This window comes from Dendrobates tinctorius, unplaced genomic scaffold (assembly GCF_039654945.1).
Source record: "Dendrobates tinctorius isolate UK_male_01 unplaced genomic scaffold, ASM3965494v1 ptg000010l, whole genome shotgun sequence".
In the NCBI taxonomy this organism is placed as follows: domain Eukaryota; kingdom Metazoa; phylum Chordata; class Amphibia; order Anura; family Dendrobatidae; genus Dendrobates; species Dendrobates tinctorius.
Window position 1 is genome coordinate 6,784,644 of NW_027361678.1, and position 21,034 is coordinate 6,805,677.

The 21,034-nt window shown below is 46.2% G+C and overlaps 1 protein-coding gene across 2 annotated transcripts in view; it reads left to right on the forward strand.

Annotated features, from left to right (window-relative positions):
- Positions 1-20,776, forward strand: part of ATG14 (autophagy related 14) — a 33,615-nt gene extending 12,839 nt beyond the window's left edge. The window contains exons 2-11 of one of the 2 annotated variants that reach the window (XM_073586107.1): positions 7,476-7,538; positions 9,091-9,133; positions 9,460-9,541; positions 15,703-15,940; positions 17,614-17,843; positions 18,203-18,320; positions 18,987-19,077; positions 19,523-19,608; positions 20,294-20,390; positions 20,473-20,776. In XM_073586107.1, coding sequence (XP_073442208.1) covers positions 7,476-7,538; positions 9,091-9,133; positions 9,460-9,541; positions 15,703-15,940; positions 17,614-17,843; positions 18,203-18,320; positions 18,987-19,077; positions 19,523-19,608; positions 20,294-20,390; positions 20,473-20,502 — 1,078 coding nt within the window. In that variant the 3' untranslated portion in view covers positions 20,503-20,776. Of the gene's footprint in view, positions 1-7,475; positions 7,539-9,090; positions 9,134-9,459; positions 9,542-15,702; positions 15,941-17,613; positions 17,844-18,202; positions 18,321-18,986; positions 19,078-19,522; positions 19,609-20,293 lie in introns of both variants that reach the window. The other variant, XM_073586098.1, reaches the window with a different exon arrangement.
- Positions 20,777-21,034: the final 258 nt, after the last annotated feature.

Here is a 21,034-nt window from a genome sequence, read left to right on the forward strand (position 1 = left end):
GCAGATTTGGCTTTCAGTACCATCTTTATGCTGATGACACACAACTATACACGTCATTCCCCGACCTTACCCCTGCTGTAATAAAGAACGCCAGTGACTGTCTGTCCGCAGTCTCCAACATCATGTCTGCTCTCTATCAGAAACTCAACCTCTCCAAAACCGAACTACTTCTGCTCCCGCCGTCTACTAACCTCCCTAAATCTTACATCCCCCTCTCCATGGGTGGCACCACAATAACACCCCGTCAGCAGGCGCGTTGTCTGGGTGTTTGACACCAATCTCTCCTTCACATCCCATATACAATCTCTTGCCCGCTCTTGCCGCTTACACCTAAAGAACATCTCTAGAATCTGCCAGTTTCTCACCATGGAAACAACAAAAACCCTCACTGTATCATTGATCCACGCCCGCCTGGATTACTGCAACGCTCTATTAATTAGCCTCCCCGTTACTCAACTATCCCCTCTCCAGTCCATACTTAATGCAGCGGCCAGGATCGTCCATCTGGCTAATCGGTACTCGGACACGTCCACTCTTCGCCAGTCCTTACACTGGCTGCCCATTCATTATAGGATCCAATTCAAAGTACTTGTTCTCACACACAAAGCTTTCCACAGTGCATCACCCCCTTACATCTCCTCCCTCATTTCTGTCTATTGGCCTAACCGACCGCTGCACTCTGCAAACTACTTTCGACTAACCTCTGCACTAATCCGTACCTCCCGACTCCAAGACTTCTCCCGCGCTGCGCCAATCCTCTAGAATGCTCTACCCCAAGAAATTAGGACTATCCACAATTTGCATAGTTTCAGGCGATCCCTCAAAACAGATTTGTTCAGAGCGGCCTATCATGTTCACTAATCACAGTCATTCTATGTGTAAGTGTGCGTGTGTAGCCCATTCACTATCTCCATCCATCCCTCACTCCCTCAAGATGGCTGGACCATCATTGTAAATATAAAATTGTAAATACACACCTGTACTCTGTATCTCCCCCACCTCATTGTAGATTGTAAGCTCTCACCAGCAGGGTCGTCTTATTTTGCTTTAATTATTGTATTGTTAACGTTGTTACTTATGACTTGTGTTTGTTAAACTGTAAAGAGCTGCGGAATATGTTGGCGCTATATAAAGAAAGAGATTATTATTATTCTTTTTCACTTATAATTACTTGCGGATTGGTAGTGGGCAAGGAGCTGACACCCCAACAGATCGCTCAATAGACACCCAAAGCGAAGTACACCGCTCAGGAGACAATCTGTACTTTGCTGTCTATTCACTCTTCTGGCTCTTGAGTTGTGCTTTTCTGGGGGGGCATCTATTATGTGATCTGTGGGGATCTTGGATCCTGGACCACCATCGATCTGTGGCCATTTAAAGTGCCTTCAACATGATGAATGAAAAAAGCATGAAGTTTGTGATAATGCAAAGTATCCAAAGTGTGGATTTTCTGCCACCTGTCCTCCAAAAGGGGGGAATGCCTGTGAGAAACAAACAAAATAAAAACTTAACCGCTTCTTGACCATCGTTAGATAAATGTCAGCGCTAGCAGGGCTTTGTGCAGCGCCGTTTGTCTACGGTCGGCGTTTCTGTGCTGATCGGGACCCCCACGTATCTAATAACATGGGGATCCCGGCGCGCAACGCTTCCCGAGACCCCCAACCTCATCGAGACCTGATTGTTTCAGGTCCTGATGACGTCAGCCTCACACCAGCCAATGAGACGAATCACTGGGAAAGTTTGTTGTAGCAACAGACTTTCCCGGGTGATCTGACTCATAATAACGCTGTTTCTCCTCAGATCTCCTGTTGGTGAGAGATTAGAGGAGAAACAGTGTGACAAGTGCTGCTGGCAACATCTGTCAGTCAGCGATATTGTTATAAAGTAAAAACAGATACGGCAGGTTAGGGTTTAGTGCTATAGTTAGGGTTGGGCTGGGGTTGTAATTAGAATATGGGGGGGGGGGTTCCGCTGTTTGGGCACATCAGGTGCTCTCCAAACGTGACATGGCTTCAATCTCAATTCCAGCCAATTCTGCATTGAATAAGTCAAACGGCGCTCCCTCCCTTCCAAGCTCTGCCATACGCCCAAAGAGTGGTTCCCCCCCCCCATATATGGGGTATCGGCGTACTCAGGACAAATTGCACACAAAAAAATGTGTGGTTCATTTTTGTCTTTTTACACTTGTGAAAATAAAAAAAATAGTTCTGAAGTAAAATGTTTGAAAAAAAAAGTTAAATGTTCATTTTTCCATACACATTGCTTCAGTTCCTGTGAAGCACGTAAAGGGTTAATAAACTTATTGAATGTGATTTTGAGCACCTTGAGGGGTGCAGTTTTTAGAATGGTGTCACTTTGGGGTACTTTCTGTCATATTGACCCCCCTCCAAACTCATTTCAAATGTGAGGTGGTCCCTAAAAAAATGGTTTTGTAAATTTGGTTTGAAAAATGAGAAATCAACTTTTGTTTCAAAAATTGTGCTGATGTTACGTAAACTTGTGGGAAAAGTTATTTATTAACCATTTTATGCATTATGACTCTGATTTAAGGGCATAAAAATGAAAAGTTTGAAAATGGCGAAAATTTCGCCATATTTCCATTTTTTTAACAAATGCAAGTCATATCAAAGAAATCTACAAGACCATGATCCCAAACATAAAGCATCAAGGGAATGGGCAAGAATTTCAGTCTCTCAATGTACAAAACTGATACAGACATACCCCAAGCGACTTGCAGCTGTAATCACAGCAAAAGGTGGCGCAAAAAAGGATTTAGTTAAAGGGGCCGAATAATATTCACGCCCCACTTTTCAGTTTTTGAATTTCCACAAAAATTTAAAATAACCAATAAATTTCGTTCATCTTCACAATTGTGTCCCACTTGTTGTTGATTCTTCACCAAAAATGTACATTTGGTATCTTTGTTTGAAGTATGATATATGGAAAAAGGTTGAAAAGTTCCAGGGGGCAAATACTTTCGCAAGACACTGTACCTACATAAAGTTTATTTGTAAAACAAGGGTCTTCCTTATGAAAAGAACCCAACCCAATGGTGGTTCTTTGTATTTGAGGAAATATCAAATATTAAACTCCCTTTTTAGGACTAAATAATCCAATATTACACAAAAGAAAAAAAAAAACTTTTGAGAATTAACGAGTATTGTGGCTGTAAATCCACTAACAATTTGCATTGGATGCACTTGTTAAAAAATCTCCATATTATTCTTCTAGATTATGCAAATACACAGTTGCCTGGATTGGAGCTCTTCTTATTACGGGCCCGCTGGCAGTACCCCCATGAATACAGTAATAAACAGCGTACCATCCTATAGCTATAATCTCCTGCACTTCTGTATAAAAGCAGAGCTGGCTCATCTGCCTTAAAGGGGTTGTTCATTCCTTAGGTGTTGATGGCCTATCCTTTTTAAGATTGGTGAGGTCTCTCCCCCCCCCCCCCCCCCCTCCTCCAGTCAATTTGCTGACTGCTGGGCTCCTTTACATTTCAATAGGAGCTGAGATGCAGTGTCTGAAAAGGACCCTTATGCAGTGTACACAGCGGAGGTGACCTGTCGACACAACTTCTGACCGCCACAGGAACTGCAAACAACTGATCAGTGTGGGGTCCCGAGTGTCAGCCCCCCGTCTGATCTGGTAGTGATGCTCTATTAATGTAGTAGACAACCCCTGTAAAACTAATATTGATAAGTAAATGATGGGATGCACGTGGGAGTATTTCACAATATGTTTCGCCAAGAGTTTCTCAGCACGGCGCCCTCTGCCTCACGGAGAAAAAAGTCTTTGTGCTCCAAAAAGGGGGCCAATAAGAAGAAAAGGGTCTGCATCGATTAGAAGCTAGGGGAACTTTGAAAATGAGTAGTCGATTTCCGGCTTTGTTTTTCTTCCGTTCTCTTGCCATCTCATATCCCTCTCCTCTGGTGACATCTGGATTGTCCGGTCGTCATTCCTGGCAGCGCGCGGTAATTGTTCCTCCGGATATTTACTCATCAATTACATTCTCCTAATTATTTAGCAGTGATTAAAATGTCTGCAGCATCTAATAATTACAGGGCATTAGATGGGTAGAAGTATGGAAATTGCTCCACATCAGGAGGAAATGTGTGATGAATAGTGAAGATGTCGTCATGCCAAGGATGGTTCACACCTTGCAGCTGCGTCCGCACTGACAGGGAGCTACTGATGGCCTCTAAGAGTAGTTGTTTCTAGGCCCCAGAGTAAACTGATTAGTTGGTGCGTAATCACATGGCAACTAATAGTCCAACAGAGACCGTATCTGTGCCGCAGTTTATGATTTTGTAGGGGGGCCCATCTGGATTCACACATGCCCCTGACGGAAGCGTTGACTTTAGTTGGGCAAACTAAGTCCAAAACAACATTTTGGACTCCATTTATCTGGTGGGGTTTGTCTTCTAAGCCATACATGGTAGCAATGTTTCCTACGCTATTGTATGACTTAAACAAGAAGCCTATAAAAGGAATCGTAGCAAAAAAAAAGGCACGCCTATTTCAAAAATAAATCCCCAATGACTTTTTTTTTTTGAATATTAACGCACCAAAAGTAACCCAAGACTTGTATGTTGGATGTTCTCGCTTGTATATCGGGTGATAGCGGCCTCCTACCTGACTGGCTGCGACTCTTCTTTTGGTTAGCCGACCTGGTGTAACATCACTTGTGCATCACACCATGACATTGCTGCAGCCTGGCTAATTAAAGACGGCTCTCGTCCGACGGCCACAGATCACTGAAGTGGCTGGTGAGTCGATTTCTACCAACTCCAATGGGGAGTGCTTACCCTGATATCTAAATGATTACATGGAGAGGGAGCTCCTTCTGTCACGCCATCCACACTGAAATGGCTGTCGGATGACTATATGGGTGACTAGCCTACGGCTAAGTGCACCTTTGTTCTCTGTGAGTGAGCCGCCAATGGTCATCTCAGCCGTTGGCTTATCTCCGAAATGAGACCTGCCAGATCGACATCTTCCCCCAACAACCTGCCTGGCGTCACCATACACATTAGTGTCGGCAAAACCTGTCTAATATATGTGGCTTTAGACTCTTAAAATGGATGATTTGTTTTTAGGGTAAGTTATCAATATCCGTTCGGTGGGAGTTCCTGGTACTCCCTCTGATTAGCTGCTATCTGATGCCATGGCAGCTGCATGTGTACAGAGGCAGCTCACTACTAATGGGAGCAGAGCTGCAGTACCTGACAGTGGCCACTTTCCAGGGCATGGTGCTCTTTTCTTTCCATCTGTGGCTGAACTGTATGTCAGGCTCCCACTGATATGACACTGATGGCTCCTGCTTACGATAAGTTATCCATATACTGGCCCTGGATGACTGACATGTTCCCAGTAACAAAGCTATGAAGATTTAGGGGAAATGTAAGCCTCATCACAGTACTATTTCCCTCTGCACAGGATACTGTAGATTGTGTGAGTTGGGCCTTATGTGGTGATATCAGTGTATACATGGCCCTGAGGACTTTTTATCTTCGAGCCCTGACCTCTGCCGGCAAACCAGACGTGATGTATGGAGTCATGGTGCTGTCAGCTGGTTGGACCTCATTCCGCTCTAAACCAAACGTGGACCCCGATCTCTGTGCCATAATCTCTTGGCTGTGCAAGAGAACGTGGACTTGAGCTACGAGTCTTTTATACCAGTGTGGGAGATCTGGGCCAGCTGGAGTCTTGGACCTTAATCTGTTTTTGCTTCGTGGCAATTTTCCCCATCAGGGTGACATTCTCTTATACATAAAAGAAGAAAAGAAAAAAAATCCATGTTTCGCCTCCCCCAATAACAGAGCTTATGATGCGCCAAAGTTGGCATCGGTGCAATTTGGGTTCACAAACTGGACCCCTGGATCCAGACTGCTAAGTGATCGCAACGAAACAGACATTCATCAAACTCGGACCATTCAAAGTAATGGATCCATGGAAGGCGGCGCACTGGTGACCTCCATTGGTCGTCTGTGGAGGCTGTCAGTGGGTAGGAGAAGGCTTTAAACTACCATTAAGAAAAAAGCAGCTACATTGATGGTGGAAGTAGACACTTGGACAACAAGAGGATGAAAAAATGTTTTTCTTTAAGAAAACTCATGAAGCTCTGTTAAAAATTGACCATATCTCTGACACTCGGACCACTTTTTTTTTGCATACAAGAGAAATCATTGACATGTGAAGGAGCCCTTAGCCTTTACTAGATGCATTGGGCAGCTGAGTATTTGCAAATGACAACCTTCAGACCTGCATGGACTACTGACAAGAAGTGTCTGTAATATGAGGACTGCGCTCTCCCAATATCCACCTTTATCAGCAAAGATGGAGCAGGCTGCTGGGGTTTGGCTGTGCCATGCTGCAGAGGGCGTGTTCTAGAAGTAAGTGTACAGCAGCTTACATTTAGACCTGCTCCCTACTATAGGGGGGACACTTTCCATGGTGGCTAGTGAGAGAAGGATGTCCTGCTGTGACTACTATTGGTGCATCTACTGAGAGGGTGGTCCCAGCTGTTACTACTAGAGAATGTGGGGTCCTGCAGCCTCTACTACTAGGGCAAAAGAGGGGAACTCTGTATATTGCTACTACTCCTGGGGGAAGGAGATGTGATGGTGGGCACTGTGGTTTTGTATACGGAGCCCATAATAGAGTCTAATAGGATGTGTGGGTTTTTTTTTTCTCTTAAATACATGTAATTTGTACTAGCAATCACTTTTGAAATTGGGTCTCATTAAAAACTTTTGCACCATTCACTTTTTACAAACCCCTGTGTTGCACTACCTTTTTCTGTCTGCAGAATGATTTAACTGAGAACCCAGTCAGTGAGCTCGCTATGACTGAGTTAGTAACTTTTTTCTGTCATTTTCTGAGCTCCTCTCAGCTGATTTGAGTGCATGTGCAGCGAAACAAGAAGCCTGTAAAAGCCAAATAATGCAACATTTTTAATGAAACCCAATTGAAAATAAAATGTTAGTCCCAGATGCGCATATATATAATATAATGTGTGTGTGTGTGTGTGTGTGTGTATAGATAGATATAGATATTTTCACATACTGACCAGCCCTTTGAATAACATTACGGCACCTCTTGACTCCCGTCCTCCATCACGATCCACTATGCGATGCAGCTATACGTTGGCCTTGGTTTGCTGGGATGTCCAGTGTCTGTCTACCTTGGGCATGGGTGGGCAAATCCCACCAACAATGTTGTCTATAGTCATTAGTCAGAAGCAATATTCAGACTTGTATTCTTCATGGGATAAGCGGCGCCTGCCTTGCTGCTGATTATCTCCATACCTGCTAGCTGGGGCGGTGATGTCTGCGGCAATCGTCAGAGATTTGTCTTTAATCTCAGAAGACTTCCTACATCCATTAATTACGGCGCCCAATAAATGCCGCTGTTGAAGACACTTGTGTTTTAAAAAGGAAAATGAAGAAAAATGTTTTGATCTTTTTCAGGTTTGCAGACAAGAGGGAGAGATTAAATCACTTAAGGGAAACACAGCTGGAGTTCCAGAAACAGTAAGTGGCTCTTCACATAAAAACATTGTACTTCAGATAATGACCGAAAAGTGCAGCTATTAACATTCCTGCTGAGGGTGGTAGTCCTCTGATCCGTCAGCTTTTCACATGGGAGATTATTGTGTTGAAACAAGAATTGACACGATCTGTTAACTTCCTGCCATACAACTGAGCCTGGCTGGAGGGGTCCGTGGTCATCGTATCCAAACTATGACCCCTCCTGAAACTAGGATATGGCGGGTGGAGGCCTGGGATGGGCGGGAGGGCATGCCATTCTGATTGGCGCACCCATGGGCAGCATGGACCATATCACTGGGGGTTCACTCAGCTCCATTAATGATTATTAGATCAGAAGAAAGACCAGTGCAAAGACATCCTAATATTTTAAAATCACAAATCTTTATTAGGGATACAGATAAAAATGGGCAATATAGTGAAAATAAAAGTGACACAGAAAAACAGACAGCATATGGAGCAACAGTGCACCTCAACAGAATGGTATACAACCCAGTTGTGTGAAAAGAAATAAGTAAAAATATATAGGCATAAAGGCCAAGCGTTAATAAATTAAAAGGATAGCCAGTACAAGTGCAAAGTAATGGGAAAAATCCCGGACTGGTTACCATACAGATTACGTATATATATATATATATATATATATATATATATATATATATATATATAGAGAGAGAACTCCAAAAAACCTAATAGGCCAAGCAGTTATTAATGATAGTAACACATACCAGGGAGAGGGACACGGACCACCACACGCTGACAAACCCCAACGCGCGTTTCAGATATAATTCCTTCCCCTGAATTATTAACTCTTGGCCTTTACGCCTATATATTTTTACTTATTTCTTTTCACACAACCGGGTTGTATACCATTCTGTTGAGGTGCACTGTTTCTCCATATGCTGTCTGTTTTTCTGTGTCACTTTTATATTCACTATATTGCCAATTTTTATCTGTGTCCCTAATAAAGATTAGTGATTTTAAAATATTAGGACATCTTTGCACTGGTCTTACTTCTGATCTAATTTGCATGCCTTCAGTGTGTCCCACACCTCTTTACAATGAGCTTGCATTACTTTTTATATTATCTTCATTTATGATTCTTTATACTTAATGCTATATACGTTTAGCTCATTGTGCCGCCTCTTTTGCTGTTTTCCATTAATGATTGCCTAAAAGCCACAGGGGACGAGTGAAATATCACTTCTTGTAATTGATGGATTGGAAGCAGAAAAATGGGCAAGTGCAAGGATCTAAGCGACCGTGATGAAGGCCACATTTTGGCAGGTATACTGGTTAGAACCAACAAGGGATCCAAGAAGGACCACTAGTGAATCGGCAACCTCATGGGCTCGGCCGATCCATAGCCGCCCCACTTAACATCTTGTAAGCTGACCGTAATTTTGGCTCTTACGTTGCCCATGGTCAGTGGCACAAGTCACTTGACTGGTAGAGACATTAACATGGGGTTCTTACATGGTAGGAAGAAACCCCACAAAGGATTAATTGTAATTTTTTTATTTTTTGTTATGTTTAGGGTGGCATCTGTCATAGAGGGAAAGCTGGCAGCAGATAAGCTGGTAAGTAAGCTGCTCTCATGACCCAGCCATTTTAGTAAAAACTTGTATTCCCGAAGAAAATCAGTCTGGGTTCTAACATTCCACCTTGTAAATGGGCAGCAGAGCCTTAGTGCTGAGGGTGAATGTGTATTGTTAGTAAACCCAAACTCCCACAATATCCGTATAGTTCACTCCGCTCATCTAATCTATAGAGCGGCATGTTCTCTTTATTTTATACTTATGGCCAAAATGATAATGCACCCCCTGGGAAAGTGTGTATGTATATAGCGACAGTGGCATCAGCGCTGTGCACACCTGTACTGTGACTGGAGAAACTTCTCTTTCAGAAATGGAAGATCATGTCCTGCAAGATGAGGATTGAATTGCTGAAGCAAAGTATATGGAACGGGAATGAGGAGATTGCAAAGAGTAAGTGGGTTCCTGCTGTATGCCAAATCATGCCGAATTAAGTCCCTTTTATCCAGAATGTGTGTTTTTAAAAAAAAAAAAAAAAAAAAAATCATCTAAAGGTTAGGGTCACAGGACCAGCATCAGTTTTTCTCAAACGTGTAAAGAGAGAAAAAGTCGTTTTTTGTTTTTTTTTTGTTTGTTTTTTTTTTGTTTTTTTTTCCTTTTTCCCCATGGATCACTCAATCTGAGGGGGAATAAAAAAAAAAAAAAAATCTGATATGTTCCCAGCCCCATAGAATATCTGGTACGAGTGCTGTGAAAACCACGGATAGCACTCTTCTGAGACTATCGGTCATGTGCACGAGCCCAAAGGGATACTCGAGGATGAGAATATCAATGGCTTCTCCATCCTTCAATACCCTTGCACATTATAAACCTCAAAACGGTGATGAGAGCTGGACCTTCATAGATCTGATGTTATAGGGTTTGTCTCATAAGACACTCATGACATATGTATAGAGCATGGAATAGATGTGGGTCTCACATCTGGCACCTGCACGATTTCCAGAACCGTGGTCCCTTATTCTCCATTCCAGCTGGTATCGACCATCAGTGAGTGGAGAAAAGGCAGCACATGCGCTTGCTCTCTCCTACTATGGGCGTTCCGCATGTATCCAAGAGTCGTTGCTCCGCCAACTCTCCGCTCACTAGTTAGACACCGCTTGAAGTTGGGAACCCTATTCTGTAGATGGATGCAGGATCCACCTCTGGGACCTGTACCAGTCTCCACAATTGGTCATTACACAGTAATAAACCCTTATTCATACATATGGGGTAAATCCATGCATAGGGATGATGGGAAGTTGTATATTTTGCTATGGATATTACTTGTATCCATGCTGTAATGACCTGGGTGCAGAGATGTGGGACGGGGGGGGGGGGTTACCTGGCTCTCTGTCTTCTGTAGTAATGTCTGTCCAGCCTACTTTCATTCTCCAGACACTGTACAGGTCTTGCGACTCAGAAATCTGTATGGTGGAGGTCACAAGAAGTCTTTTGTTCTTTATTAGCCCCCTGTTTTAATCTTCAGCTTAAAATGACTACACGCAGACAGAAGTCTGAACTTGTGAAAATATCCCAGTCTGACGACCTGGAGGAAAATGCCTCTTTTAAAAAAAAAAACTATATGAATTTAACCTGAGATTCAACTGCTATGTTTATCTATCCAATGATGGTGTGATTGATTAATGAATCCAAAGAATGTCGCCAATCAAGCAGTAAGTTTAAAGGGGGTCTCCGGTGAAAGCAACTTATCGCTTATCCATGAGATAGACTTGGACCCGATTTATTAAAACTGGCATTTTGTACCCCAGTCCTAATGAGGGGGTGCAGAAATAAGATGCAGTTATCAGCAGCTTGCGCCTTTCAGAAGGGTTACTCCAGTAGAGGGCCGGAGTAATGTTACTGGGGTAAGAAATGCCGTCAGTTCTGAATCTGACACTAGGGCATAAAATCTCACCCTGGCTTCTCCCATTTGGCCAGAGATGTTGCAAACTCATGTGAAAACTACAATTTTCCAGGACGTCCACCTGACAGCACCATGGAGGACGTCCTCCTCCTCCTTACAGGGACAGGAAAGCACACGAGAGGTTAAAAGGCCATGTCCCACCCCCTTTCCCTCAGTGTTTTTCCTGTCCCTGCACGGAGGGACACGCGAGAGCTTACCGGAGGGGCCCAGGGGATCGTGCGGCCGGTCCAATCCTTCCCCTGTCAAGAGGTCCCGGGGCCGAAACTTCCCGGTGGGGAGTCCCTCGGCTCCAAAGGCCAGGAGCAGGACGACGCTCCTGGAGGGAGCCGTTCCTCCCGGTGGGGGGGCTCTCGGCTCCAGGACGGGTCTGCTCCCCGCAGGCGGCTGGCCGTGCGGGCACTGACAGAAGTGGGCGCAATCGGCCGCGGCGGGCCGAGTACCCGCAGGACGACGCCGACGGCTGGGCATTGGAGGCCGGAGCGCCATAGCAGGCGGGGAGGCGGCTCCCTGCACACGCCGAGCGCGGTCGCGCGCAGATGCCCGGCAGGAAGTGGAGGCGCGGCTTACCAGCGTCACATCCGGTGACGTCAGACGCCGGTTTCAAATCCAGGGCGCGCGCGCTCCTGGACCACAGCATTCTCCAGAGTCGTCACAGGTCGTTCCAGGCTGTGTGACTGCATCGGACGCCAGGGGATGGAAGGCAACACTGCATCTGGTGGAGGGGTAAGTGCGCATAGCGCAGACCACCCTCCCCACCCGTCCCCACCCGTCCCCACAGCCCAGATCTGATGAGGTGCCCCTTATGTTATCAGGAAAAGGGAACCCCGGCAGAGTTCCCCTCGGGGAAGGACCTGGCAAAAGCCACCTCCAAATCAGTCAGATGTCCGGTGTGCAGAGTAAAGCTGCCAGACACCTATAGCAAGACCCTATGCGGTCCCTGTACCTCCAGGGTCATAGGCGAGGAACAGCCATCTCTACTTTCCGAAATGAGGTCGCTGATAAGGGAAGAGATTCAGGCCTCTACAACCCGGCGTCGATCCCCCAGCCCTGGGCCAAGTCGCAAGCGTCCGAGGTGGGAACCAGTCCCAGTATCAGAGGCGAGCCCTAGCGAGGAATCCGATTTCCGGGACTCAGATCAGGAGGAAGAAGGCGAGATCCTGGGGGATAGTCAGGAGCAGAACAGAAAGTACCTATTCAGACTGGAGGATACGGACGAGCTGGTACACACGGTCAGAAATACCATGCAGATGGAAGAAGTCCCTAAGCCACAGTCCAGACAGGACTTAATGTTTGGAGGACTGGTGTCCCGCAAACAGGTGGTGTTCCCTGTAAGCGAGCACATCAAAGCAATGATCCTGGAGGAGTGGAAAGAAGCAGAGCGTCGGTTGACACTCTCCCGAGACTTTAAAAATAGACTGCCCTTCGATCCCGAGGAAACTCGGGCGTGGGAAGAAGTCCCTAAGCTCGACGTCCCAGTCGCCAAGGTTACTAAGAAGTCGGCTATCCCAGCCGAGGACTCATCCGGTCTTCGAGACCCGATGGATAGAAAGGCGGACGTCTTGTTAAAAAGAGCATGGGAGACGTCGGCGGCCCTGATTAGAGCCAACATAGCAGCCACCTCGGTGGCTAGGTCTATGTTCCTGTGGTTGGGGCAGTTGGAGGAACACCTAACCAACAAGACCCCGAGGTCAGAGATACTAGCATCTCTTCCTCTCTTGAAATCAGCCACGGCGTTCCTGTCGGATACGTCGGCGGAATCAGTTAGGTTTGCGGCCAGAAACAGCTCCCTCTCTAATGCGGCCCGGAGAGCAGTCTGGCTTAGATCCTGGTCGGGGGATAACCCTTCTAAAGCAAAGTTATGTGCCATCCCTTTCTCGGGTCTGAGGGTGTTTGGTCCAGCCCTGGATAATATCCTTGAGCTGGTGTCCGATAAGAATAAGGGATTCCCGGAAGAAAAGCCCAGGCGGTCCCAGTCCTTTCGGAGAGGCTCCTTCAGAGGACAGTCAGAGTTTAGGGGCCGGGCGAGGTCTAATAGAAGCTCCTACAAAGGCTCCTTCAGCCAAAGTGGGAGGAACAGAGGTCCCCCATTTGCATCGACATCTAGATCGAGGAGACAATGACGCCATAGGCATTGGGGGGAGACTTCGCCACTTTGCAGCAAACTGGTCACGAGTCACCAACAATCAGTGGGTCCTCAGAACCATCAGGGAAGGTTACAGGATAGAGCTCTATTCTCCTCCCCCCGACAGATATATTGCCCCCACTGTCGTCCAGGAGGACTCCGCAATGTGGTCGGATCTTCAGGACATGTTAGACTCAGGGGTCATAATACCAGTTTCACCGTCAGAAAGAGGGAAAGGGCACTACTCTTCCCTGTTTGCAATCACAAAGAAATCCGGCGAGGCCCGCACCATCATAAACCTGAAGCCACTAAATGCTTGGGTCAGATACAGGAGGTTCCGGATGGAATCAATCCGATCCGCAATTCTTCTGATAGACAGGGACGCAGTTATGTGCACCCTAGACCTAAAAAAGGCATACTATCAGGTTCCTATTCATCCCTCATCCCAAGGCCTACTAAGGTTCGCGATCAGTTCACCAGCCCGGACCTGCCATTTCCAGTTCCAGGGTCTTCCATTCGGGCTGGCCTCAGCTCCCAGGATCTTTACAAAGCTGGTGGTAGAGGTGGTGGCCTACCTGAGAGATCAGGGTATTGTGATTGTGCCGTACCTGGACGACTTCTTACTGGTGGCAAGATCCAAAGAAGCGCTCATCCGAGACAGGATCCGAACAACTACTGTGATGGAGTTCCTGGGCTGGGTGATCAACTGGGAGAAGTCGGACCTCACACCAGAAAGGTATTCCTGGGAGTCCTCCTAGACTCAGCCGACAGAATATCCTGGCTACCCGAGCAGAAGCAGAAGTCCATTCAGGCCAGAACCAGAGGCCTGTTGAAGCGTCAATGCTCCATAAGGGAAGCAATGGAGGTCCTGGGCCTCATGATGGCCTGCATCCAGTGCGTCCGTTGGGCCCAATTCCACTCGCGGTTGTTACAAAGAGAGATTCTCGCGAGGTGGGACAGGAGTCAGGTGTCGCTAGACAAACCCCTAAGGCTCTCAGGACGAGTAAAGGAGTCCCTTCGCTGGTGGTTACAGGCCAGGAACCTTCAGGTGGGCGTGCATTGGACAACCTCTCCATACGTGGTAGTCACCACAGACGCAAGTGCGTGGGGATGGGGAGCCCACATAGAAGGGAAGATCTTCCAGGGGAAGTGGCCAGCAAGCATCAAGGCCAGATCCTCCAATTTCAAGGAACTCTTCGCGGTCGGGGAAGCGTTGCGGAGAAACCGGTCGGTACTAAAGAGTCGTCATGTTCGCATTTTATCCGACAATACAACGACAGTGGCATTCCTGAAACACCAAGGAGGAACCAGACATCAACCACTACAGGCACTGGCGGAAAAGATATTCACGTGGGCAGAACGGACAGTTCGATCCGTGACCGCGGTACATCTAGAGGGTTCCCAAAACGAAGTGGCAGACTACCTAAGCAGACAACAGATCCACCCGACAGAGTGGGAATTGAACGTAGAGATCTTCGACCAGCTTTGTCAGCGCTGGGGGAACCCCAGTATAGATCTCTTCGCAAGCCGGAAGAACTCGAAGGTTCCCAGATTCTACTCCCTAAATCCGATGGACCATCCAGAAGGCGTAGACGCCCTGAGTCAGACTTGGGGAGAATCCCTCTCTTATGCGTTCCCACCACTGGCCCTCATACCGGCAGTGCTCAGAAAGATACGCGAGGACCACGCAAGAGTGATATTGATAGTGCCATACTGGCCGAGGAGAAGCTGGTTTTCCCTTCTGGGAGCCATGGCAGTAGAAGATCCAGTCGAGCTGCCCTTGTGGGAGAACATCATCCACCACCCGGACCCAGCAAGACTCCATTTATCGGCTTGGATCCTGAGAGGGACATCCTGAAGGCAAAAGGCTTGTCAGAGCAGGTCATATCCACCCTACAGGCCAGCAGGAAGCCGGTGACGTCGGCAATTTATCGGAAGATATGGAAAAGATTCTGTCTGGAGGGTGGCAGGTCCGAGCTCGTGGCAGGCACCCCTGATCTCCCTAACATACTAGGGTTCCTGCAGGCAGGTTTTAATAAAGGCCTCAAGCCCAGCACTCTAAAAGTCCAGGTTTCAGCTTTGAGCGCCTTCTTCGATTATCAGTTAGCTGCACATCCCTGGGTGATAAGGTTTATAAAAGCCACACAGCGCCTGCGCCCCACGATTAGGCAGCTCACCCCGCCATGGGACCTGGGCCTGGTACTTCGGTTCCTCTGCTCGGACACTTTCGCCCTTAGTGAGAAGATAGCCATCCCTGCTCTCACTCGTAAAACGGCCTTTCTAGTAGCCATTACCACGGCCAAAAGAATAGGGGAGATCCATGACCATTGGCTGCGCTTTTTCTAGGGGCTAAAGAGGGACTTGCTGGATAGTTTAGTGCATTTTCTGCGATGTTCCTTTCAGCAGTATCGGGCAGTGGTATTGATCTATATTAAAAGCTTCCTTATTTAAGAGTGCCATCTTTTTGATCTATGAAATGATCTTTGGAGGGGACAAAGCTTTAGTATAACTTTTTATTTTTTTTTTAAGATTCTGAACTTCTTTCTAAGTCCAAAAAATACAACCAAGAACTTTACCTCAGGAGTCAAAGACATCAGGAGAAGAAGGAGAAGATACAGAGGAGGAACCATAAGCTCAGTGTGGTGGTGGAGAAAAGGAGCAAGGATCTGAAGAGCCGGCATGCGGAGTTGGCCAGTCTTCGGCGCGCTCATATACTGGAGCTGACTTCAGTCATATTTCCCATAGGGGAAGTGAAGAACGTCACTAGGTAATTCCAGGCTTCCATACACCCTTTCATACATATTTCTTTCCCTCATGATTATTGGATCTTTCCATGTGTTTTCTAGCATTAATGATGCTGTCCTGGCATATAATATTGATGGCATTTTTAAGATGGGTCATCATTGGGAGTCAGACACCCATCGTTTGCTACTGGTACCAGATGTAGTCATTAAGCTGAACATGTCAGCCCTCTTCTGAATGTAGCTGCCGAACACTGCAGATCAGCTCCTATTCATTTGATCTGCAGCAACAGGCAGCAGCTGCTATACATTAAATGGAGCCACATCTTTTCAGTGTTTACTTCCAGCTGCCACCGAAGCAAATAGTAGTGGATCAGTGGGGCTGCTGTTGGATATTGATGGCTTCTATCCTAGAAGTAGGTCATTGCTAATATTATGCCCAGACAACCCCTTTAAAATGGACACTGTCGGGACTTTTACCCATGAACACTACTGGATTATAATGCTTGTTCCTGAACGTGTCCCTATAAAAAGTTTTCTTCTTCCTGTAGTATTTGCATTATCGCTCACTAAACAGTCCTGTGGTTCCTCTCTCCCCCGACCAGTCACAATTACAGGACCTCTTCCAAGTTTCAATGTCTACTCCTTTACACATCAGCATGGTGACACAAGGTGGTGTACTAGCTATGACTTCATCTGCACCTGCACTGGTGCCACCAAAGCTGTGATGATTCATCCAGGCCAGAGGGGCATAGATCAATCCAGGGAAGGGGCTAGTCATTGTGACGGCTTGTGGGAAAGTCACCACGTCCATGACACGTCATTGGTGGTTGACATACTGCATTTAATCTGCTAACGACAAAGTGCGCTTGGTCCTGTGCTTTAAACCCACATCATTGTAAATTTACTACCCAGGGTTAAAGTTTCTGCAATCTCGCAGGAGCAGGTCCCATCTCCAAGCCAATATCATGCTATGTGGGGATGATCCCTGGCTTTATTAGTGCACCATAATATCTGTAGTTAGTCATGCGGCTTCTTATCCACTGGGCTCTTAAAGGGAACCTGTCGCCTCGTTTTCCAGCTATAAGCTGTGGCCACTGCCTTTCGGGGCTTATCTACAGCATTCTAGAATGCTGTAGATAAGCCCCCCGATCCAACATGAAAGATAAGAAAAACAAGTTTTATTACTCACCCGGGGGCGGTACGGTCCGATGGGTGTCACAGGTCCGGGTCTGGCGCCTCCCATCTTCATGCGATGTTGTCATCCTGCTTGCTTCTGTCGCTGCTCATGCGCAGGCATACTGATCTGCCCTGTTGTGGGTAGAGCCAAGTACTGCAGTGCGCAGGCGCTGGGCTTCTCTGCCCTTTCCCGGCGCCTGCACACTGCAGTACTTGTCTCTGCCCTCAACAGGGCAGAGACGTACTCCTGCTCAGGAGCCACGACGCAAGGAAGATGATGACATCGCATGAAGAGGAGAGGCACCGGACCGCCCCCGGGTGAGTATAATAAAACTTATTTTTCTTATCTTTCAGGTTAGATCGGGAGCTTATTTATCTACAGCATTCTAGAATGCTGTAGATAAGCCCCGAAAGGCAGTGGCCACAGCTTATAGCTGAAAAACGAGGTGATAGGTTCCCTTTTAAGTGCTGTATTGTGATGGCGTCGGTGAATAAATTGTACATGTTTTGTGTTGTCCAGGGATCCTGCAGATGTTTCATTTGAGAGTGACAATGCAATGACCTCTAGCACTGTGAGCAAGCTGGCCGAAGCCCGGAGGACCACCTATCTTTCTGGAAGATGGGTGTGCGATGATCACAATGGAGATACCAGCATTAGCATTGCTGGACCCTGGATCACTCTGCCCAACAATGGCGATTACTCTGCCTACTACAACTGGGTGGAGGAGAAGAAGACTACGCCGGGACCTGGTAATCACTCATTAGACGTGGATAGAAAGTTATTACTAATCCAGAAACTTATAGGGGCCAGAACGGCTTTGTGTATGTAAGCAAGCTTCTCCATGTGACCGTGTGATTCTGCTTGCAGGCTCTTTGCTGTATAAATACTTTGGCACATCTTTACAGACTTTAGATCATCATGCACCTTTTTTTTTTTTTTTTTTTAGCAGCCACACTGCCCTATTTAGTGAGGGTGCAGTGCGTTAAAAATGCATAATTTATTCTGTAAATACCTTAAACCACATTTATTAAGTGCAAATTTATCCAGCATTCTTGTGCTTTTAGCTTAGTAAATCTCATCGATTTTTATTTTTTTTTTTTTTCCCCAGACATGGAACACAACAATCCAGCGTACACAATCAGTGCTGCGTTATGCTATGTAACCCAGCTCGTAAATACTCTGTCACATATATTAAGTGTCAACCTTCCAAGAAAGCTTTATAATAGGTAAGTATATACTGTGCTGTAGGAAAATATGGCATATAGTCTGCAAGGTGACTGTAATTTGTGGAGTGCTGATTTTTGTTTTAAAATTATATATTTGTTAGAGTATTTTTTAGTCTCCTTAGGGGATTTACATCTATAATTCTGTTGCTTGTACTATATGCTGTACTATACTATGACAGGATTGTAGTATATAGTGACTGTCAATCTCCTATGAAATCTTCAGTAGTACCAAGGTGGCAGCGACTGGGGTCTTCAGCATTCCCCCGGCTGCCGTGTCAATACGCTGGAACCCTGCAATCATGTTTCAGGGTGTATTGGGTCATGGAAGCTCAGAGGTGTGCCATCAGGGTTGCACAAACTCACATCTCTGGAGTTATTGCACGTAAATGCCAACTATATAATACAGCCGGCATCTGCAGGATATGGTGCAGGCTCAGCTCTTGAGCCTGCTGCCCACACTCGTTATTGACAGGACACAATAGCACATCCCATGTCAGGAAAGCATTAAGTGGGCTATTGTCTACCAAACAAAAGACCTCATACACGCATCTGCATTACTCCATATAATGTACATCATTGTGGGATTTCAACCAGACTTGTTGATTTCTGACTGTACTGGAAGAAGGGATATCACTTTGGTCTAATATATTATTTCTGAATTTTCAGTGAATTCTGCGGTGAGAACTTGAGTCGGTGGAAATTTAATCGCGCGGTGAATAAGCTGAACTCCAATATTCTGTATCTCTGCTTCTCTCAGGTGGGCATAACGGGGTCTGTATCCGGGCCCCATGTACCGTGTAAGGCCATGTTCAGACTTGGGATTTGAGCCTAGACAGGCTACATGTGGCTTATTGCTGCGGCCCGATATGCTATGGTGGTGAACCAGTCCTCACTCTTACTACAAAGAACCGAGCTGCTGATTTATATTCTGGTCTTAAAGTTCTTTCCCTAAACTTTAATCTTGGAGACCTCGTGTAAGCTTCTTTGCATAGCTCCCATCCATAGACTAGTCGCCTGTGTACCTTAATACAAAGGTTTACATCCCATAAATATACCTTCTGGGGGTAAGAAACCATGGGACCGTCATATACTGTTTAGTAAACGCTTCCATTCCCTAAACGTGCTTCAGTTCTAGTTAATGAATATATTTTTTTTTTTTTTTTTTTAACTTGATGTAAAAACTGTGTTCCCTCCTTCTGCAGCATGTGGACCTGGATCTGCTGCATCCTCTACATACGCTCAGGAATCTTATGTACTTGGTCAGTCCAGACAGTGAGAACTTGGGCAGGTGAGCTTGAATTGTTTGTCTTTCGTCAATGTTCTTGAGGACTGTTTGCAATGTTTTGATTGTACGGCGGTGACGGAGTGTCACATTGTGTGGCGGTACATAAGCCTTTGTGCTCGGAGAACATAAACGTCACTCATGGCTCCCGTACACTGTGACAACTCATACTTCATGTACATGAATGAAAGCGCCGCAGCTTTTGGCCAAGAAAGTTCTTTTAAGGGGGTTGTCTGGTCTAAAACGTCAAATTTGCTGTCCTTGTATCTGACTTCAAACTTGTGAATCCTTGCCTGCGCACTGTGAGGATTCTTGGGTGTCAGCGCTGTGAACGGTCATATAAAGCCAAGTATGGCCAGGAGTATGCATATTACATACTTGTGTTCACGTAACCGTTCCCAGCACTGACGCCCAAGAATCCTCACATCGCACCTCATTTTAGACCGGACATCCTCTTAACTCCATCACAATGTATGACTTGCATATGCTGCACACATCGGTTGCAACGGGCTCTGCATCTGAGCCCACTCCATACAGGGCAGATGCTATCTGTTTTATGCAACTAGTACCTGCCTTTAACCACAGTGATCAGAGCTAGCGCCAATCCCTGCTACTTAACTGCAGCATTTAAGGGTGACACAACTGTTTATGGCACCAATAAAAGTATGAGTGTCCATCTTCTGTTACTTAGGTCTGGGCCTTTTGAAGTCACCGCTGACCTCGAAGACTCCATGGAATTCGTAGATCCCAGCGGCGCCGGCGATAGTGATGAGAGCGGAGACGAGCACGTAAGTGATGAAGAGACCGATCTTGGCACTGACTGGGAAAATCTGCCTAGTCCCAAATTTTGTGACATCCCTTCTCAACCAGTGGAAATGCAGGAAAGCCAGAGCACGATGATGTCCCAGCCGATCGCTAGCAGCAGTGCCGGTGGCATGATCTCCTCTGCCGCCGCCTCGGTCACCTCCTGGTTTAAGGCTTACACTGGACATCGTTGACACGGCTCTGAAGGACGACACATGGCATTACCTCTCCTGTCACTAACTTTTTACACAGGTAGTTTGACATACGTCAAAACAAAACTTTGTATTGGGTTGTTTTGTCTTGTTTTTTTGGATTTTGTGCACGGATGGAGTTTTCTAATGTTATCACAGATTATAAAATCTAACCGTAACCAGTGTCAAGTCCTCTGCTCTCCATTATGGATAGATGTGCTGTGTACCTGTACTGGGCCTAGGGTTAGTACACTTGCTGAAGAATTTCAGTTGATACATATGTATATTTACAGATTTGCACTAAATATATAATGGGAAGTTTTTGTTTTGATCCTATCTTGGCCATTTGGGATAGTTCCATGATATGATCTAGGCTCCGATTGTCATATATATCAAGTGTATCTATAAAGCTTAATTTACCCAACTGCATAGAATAG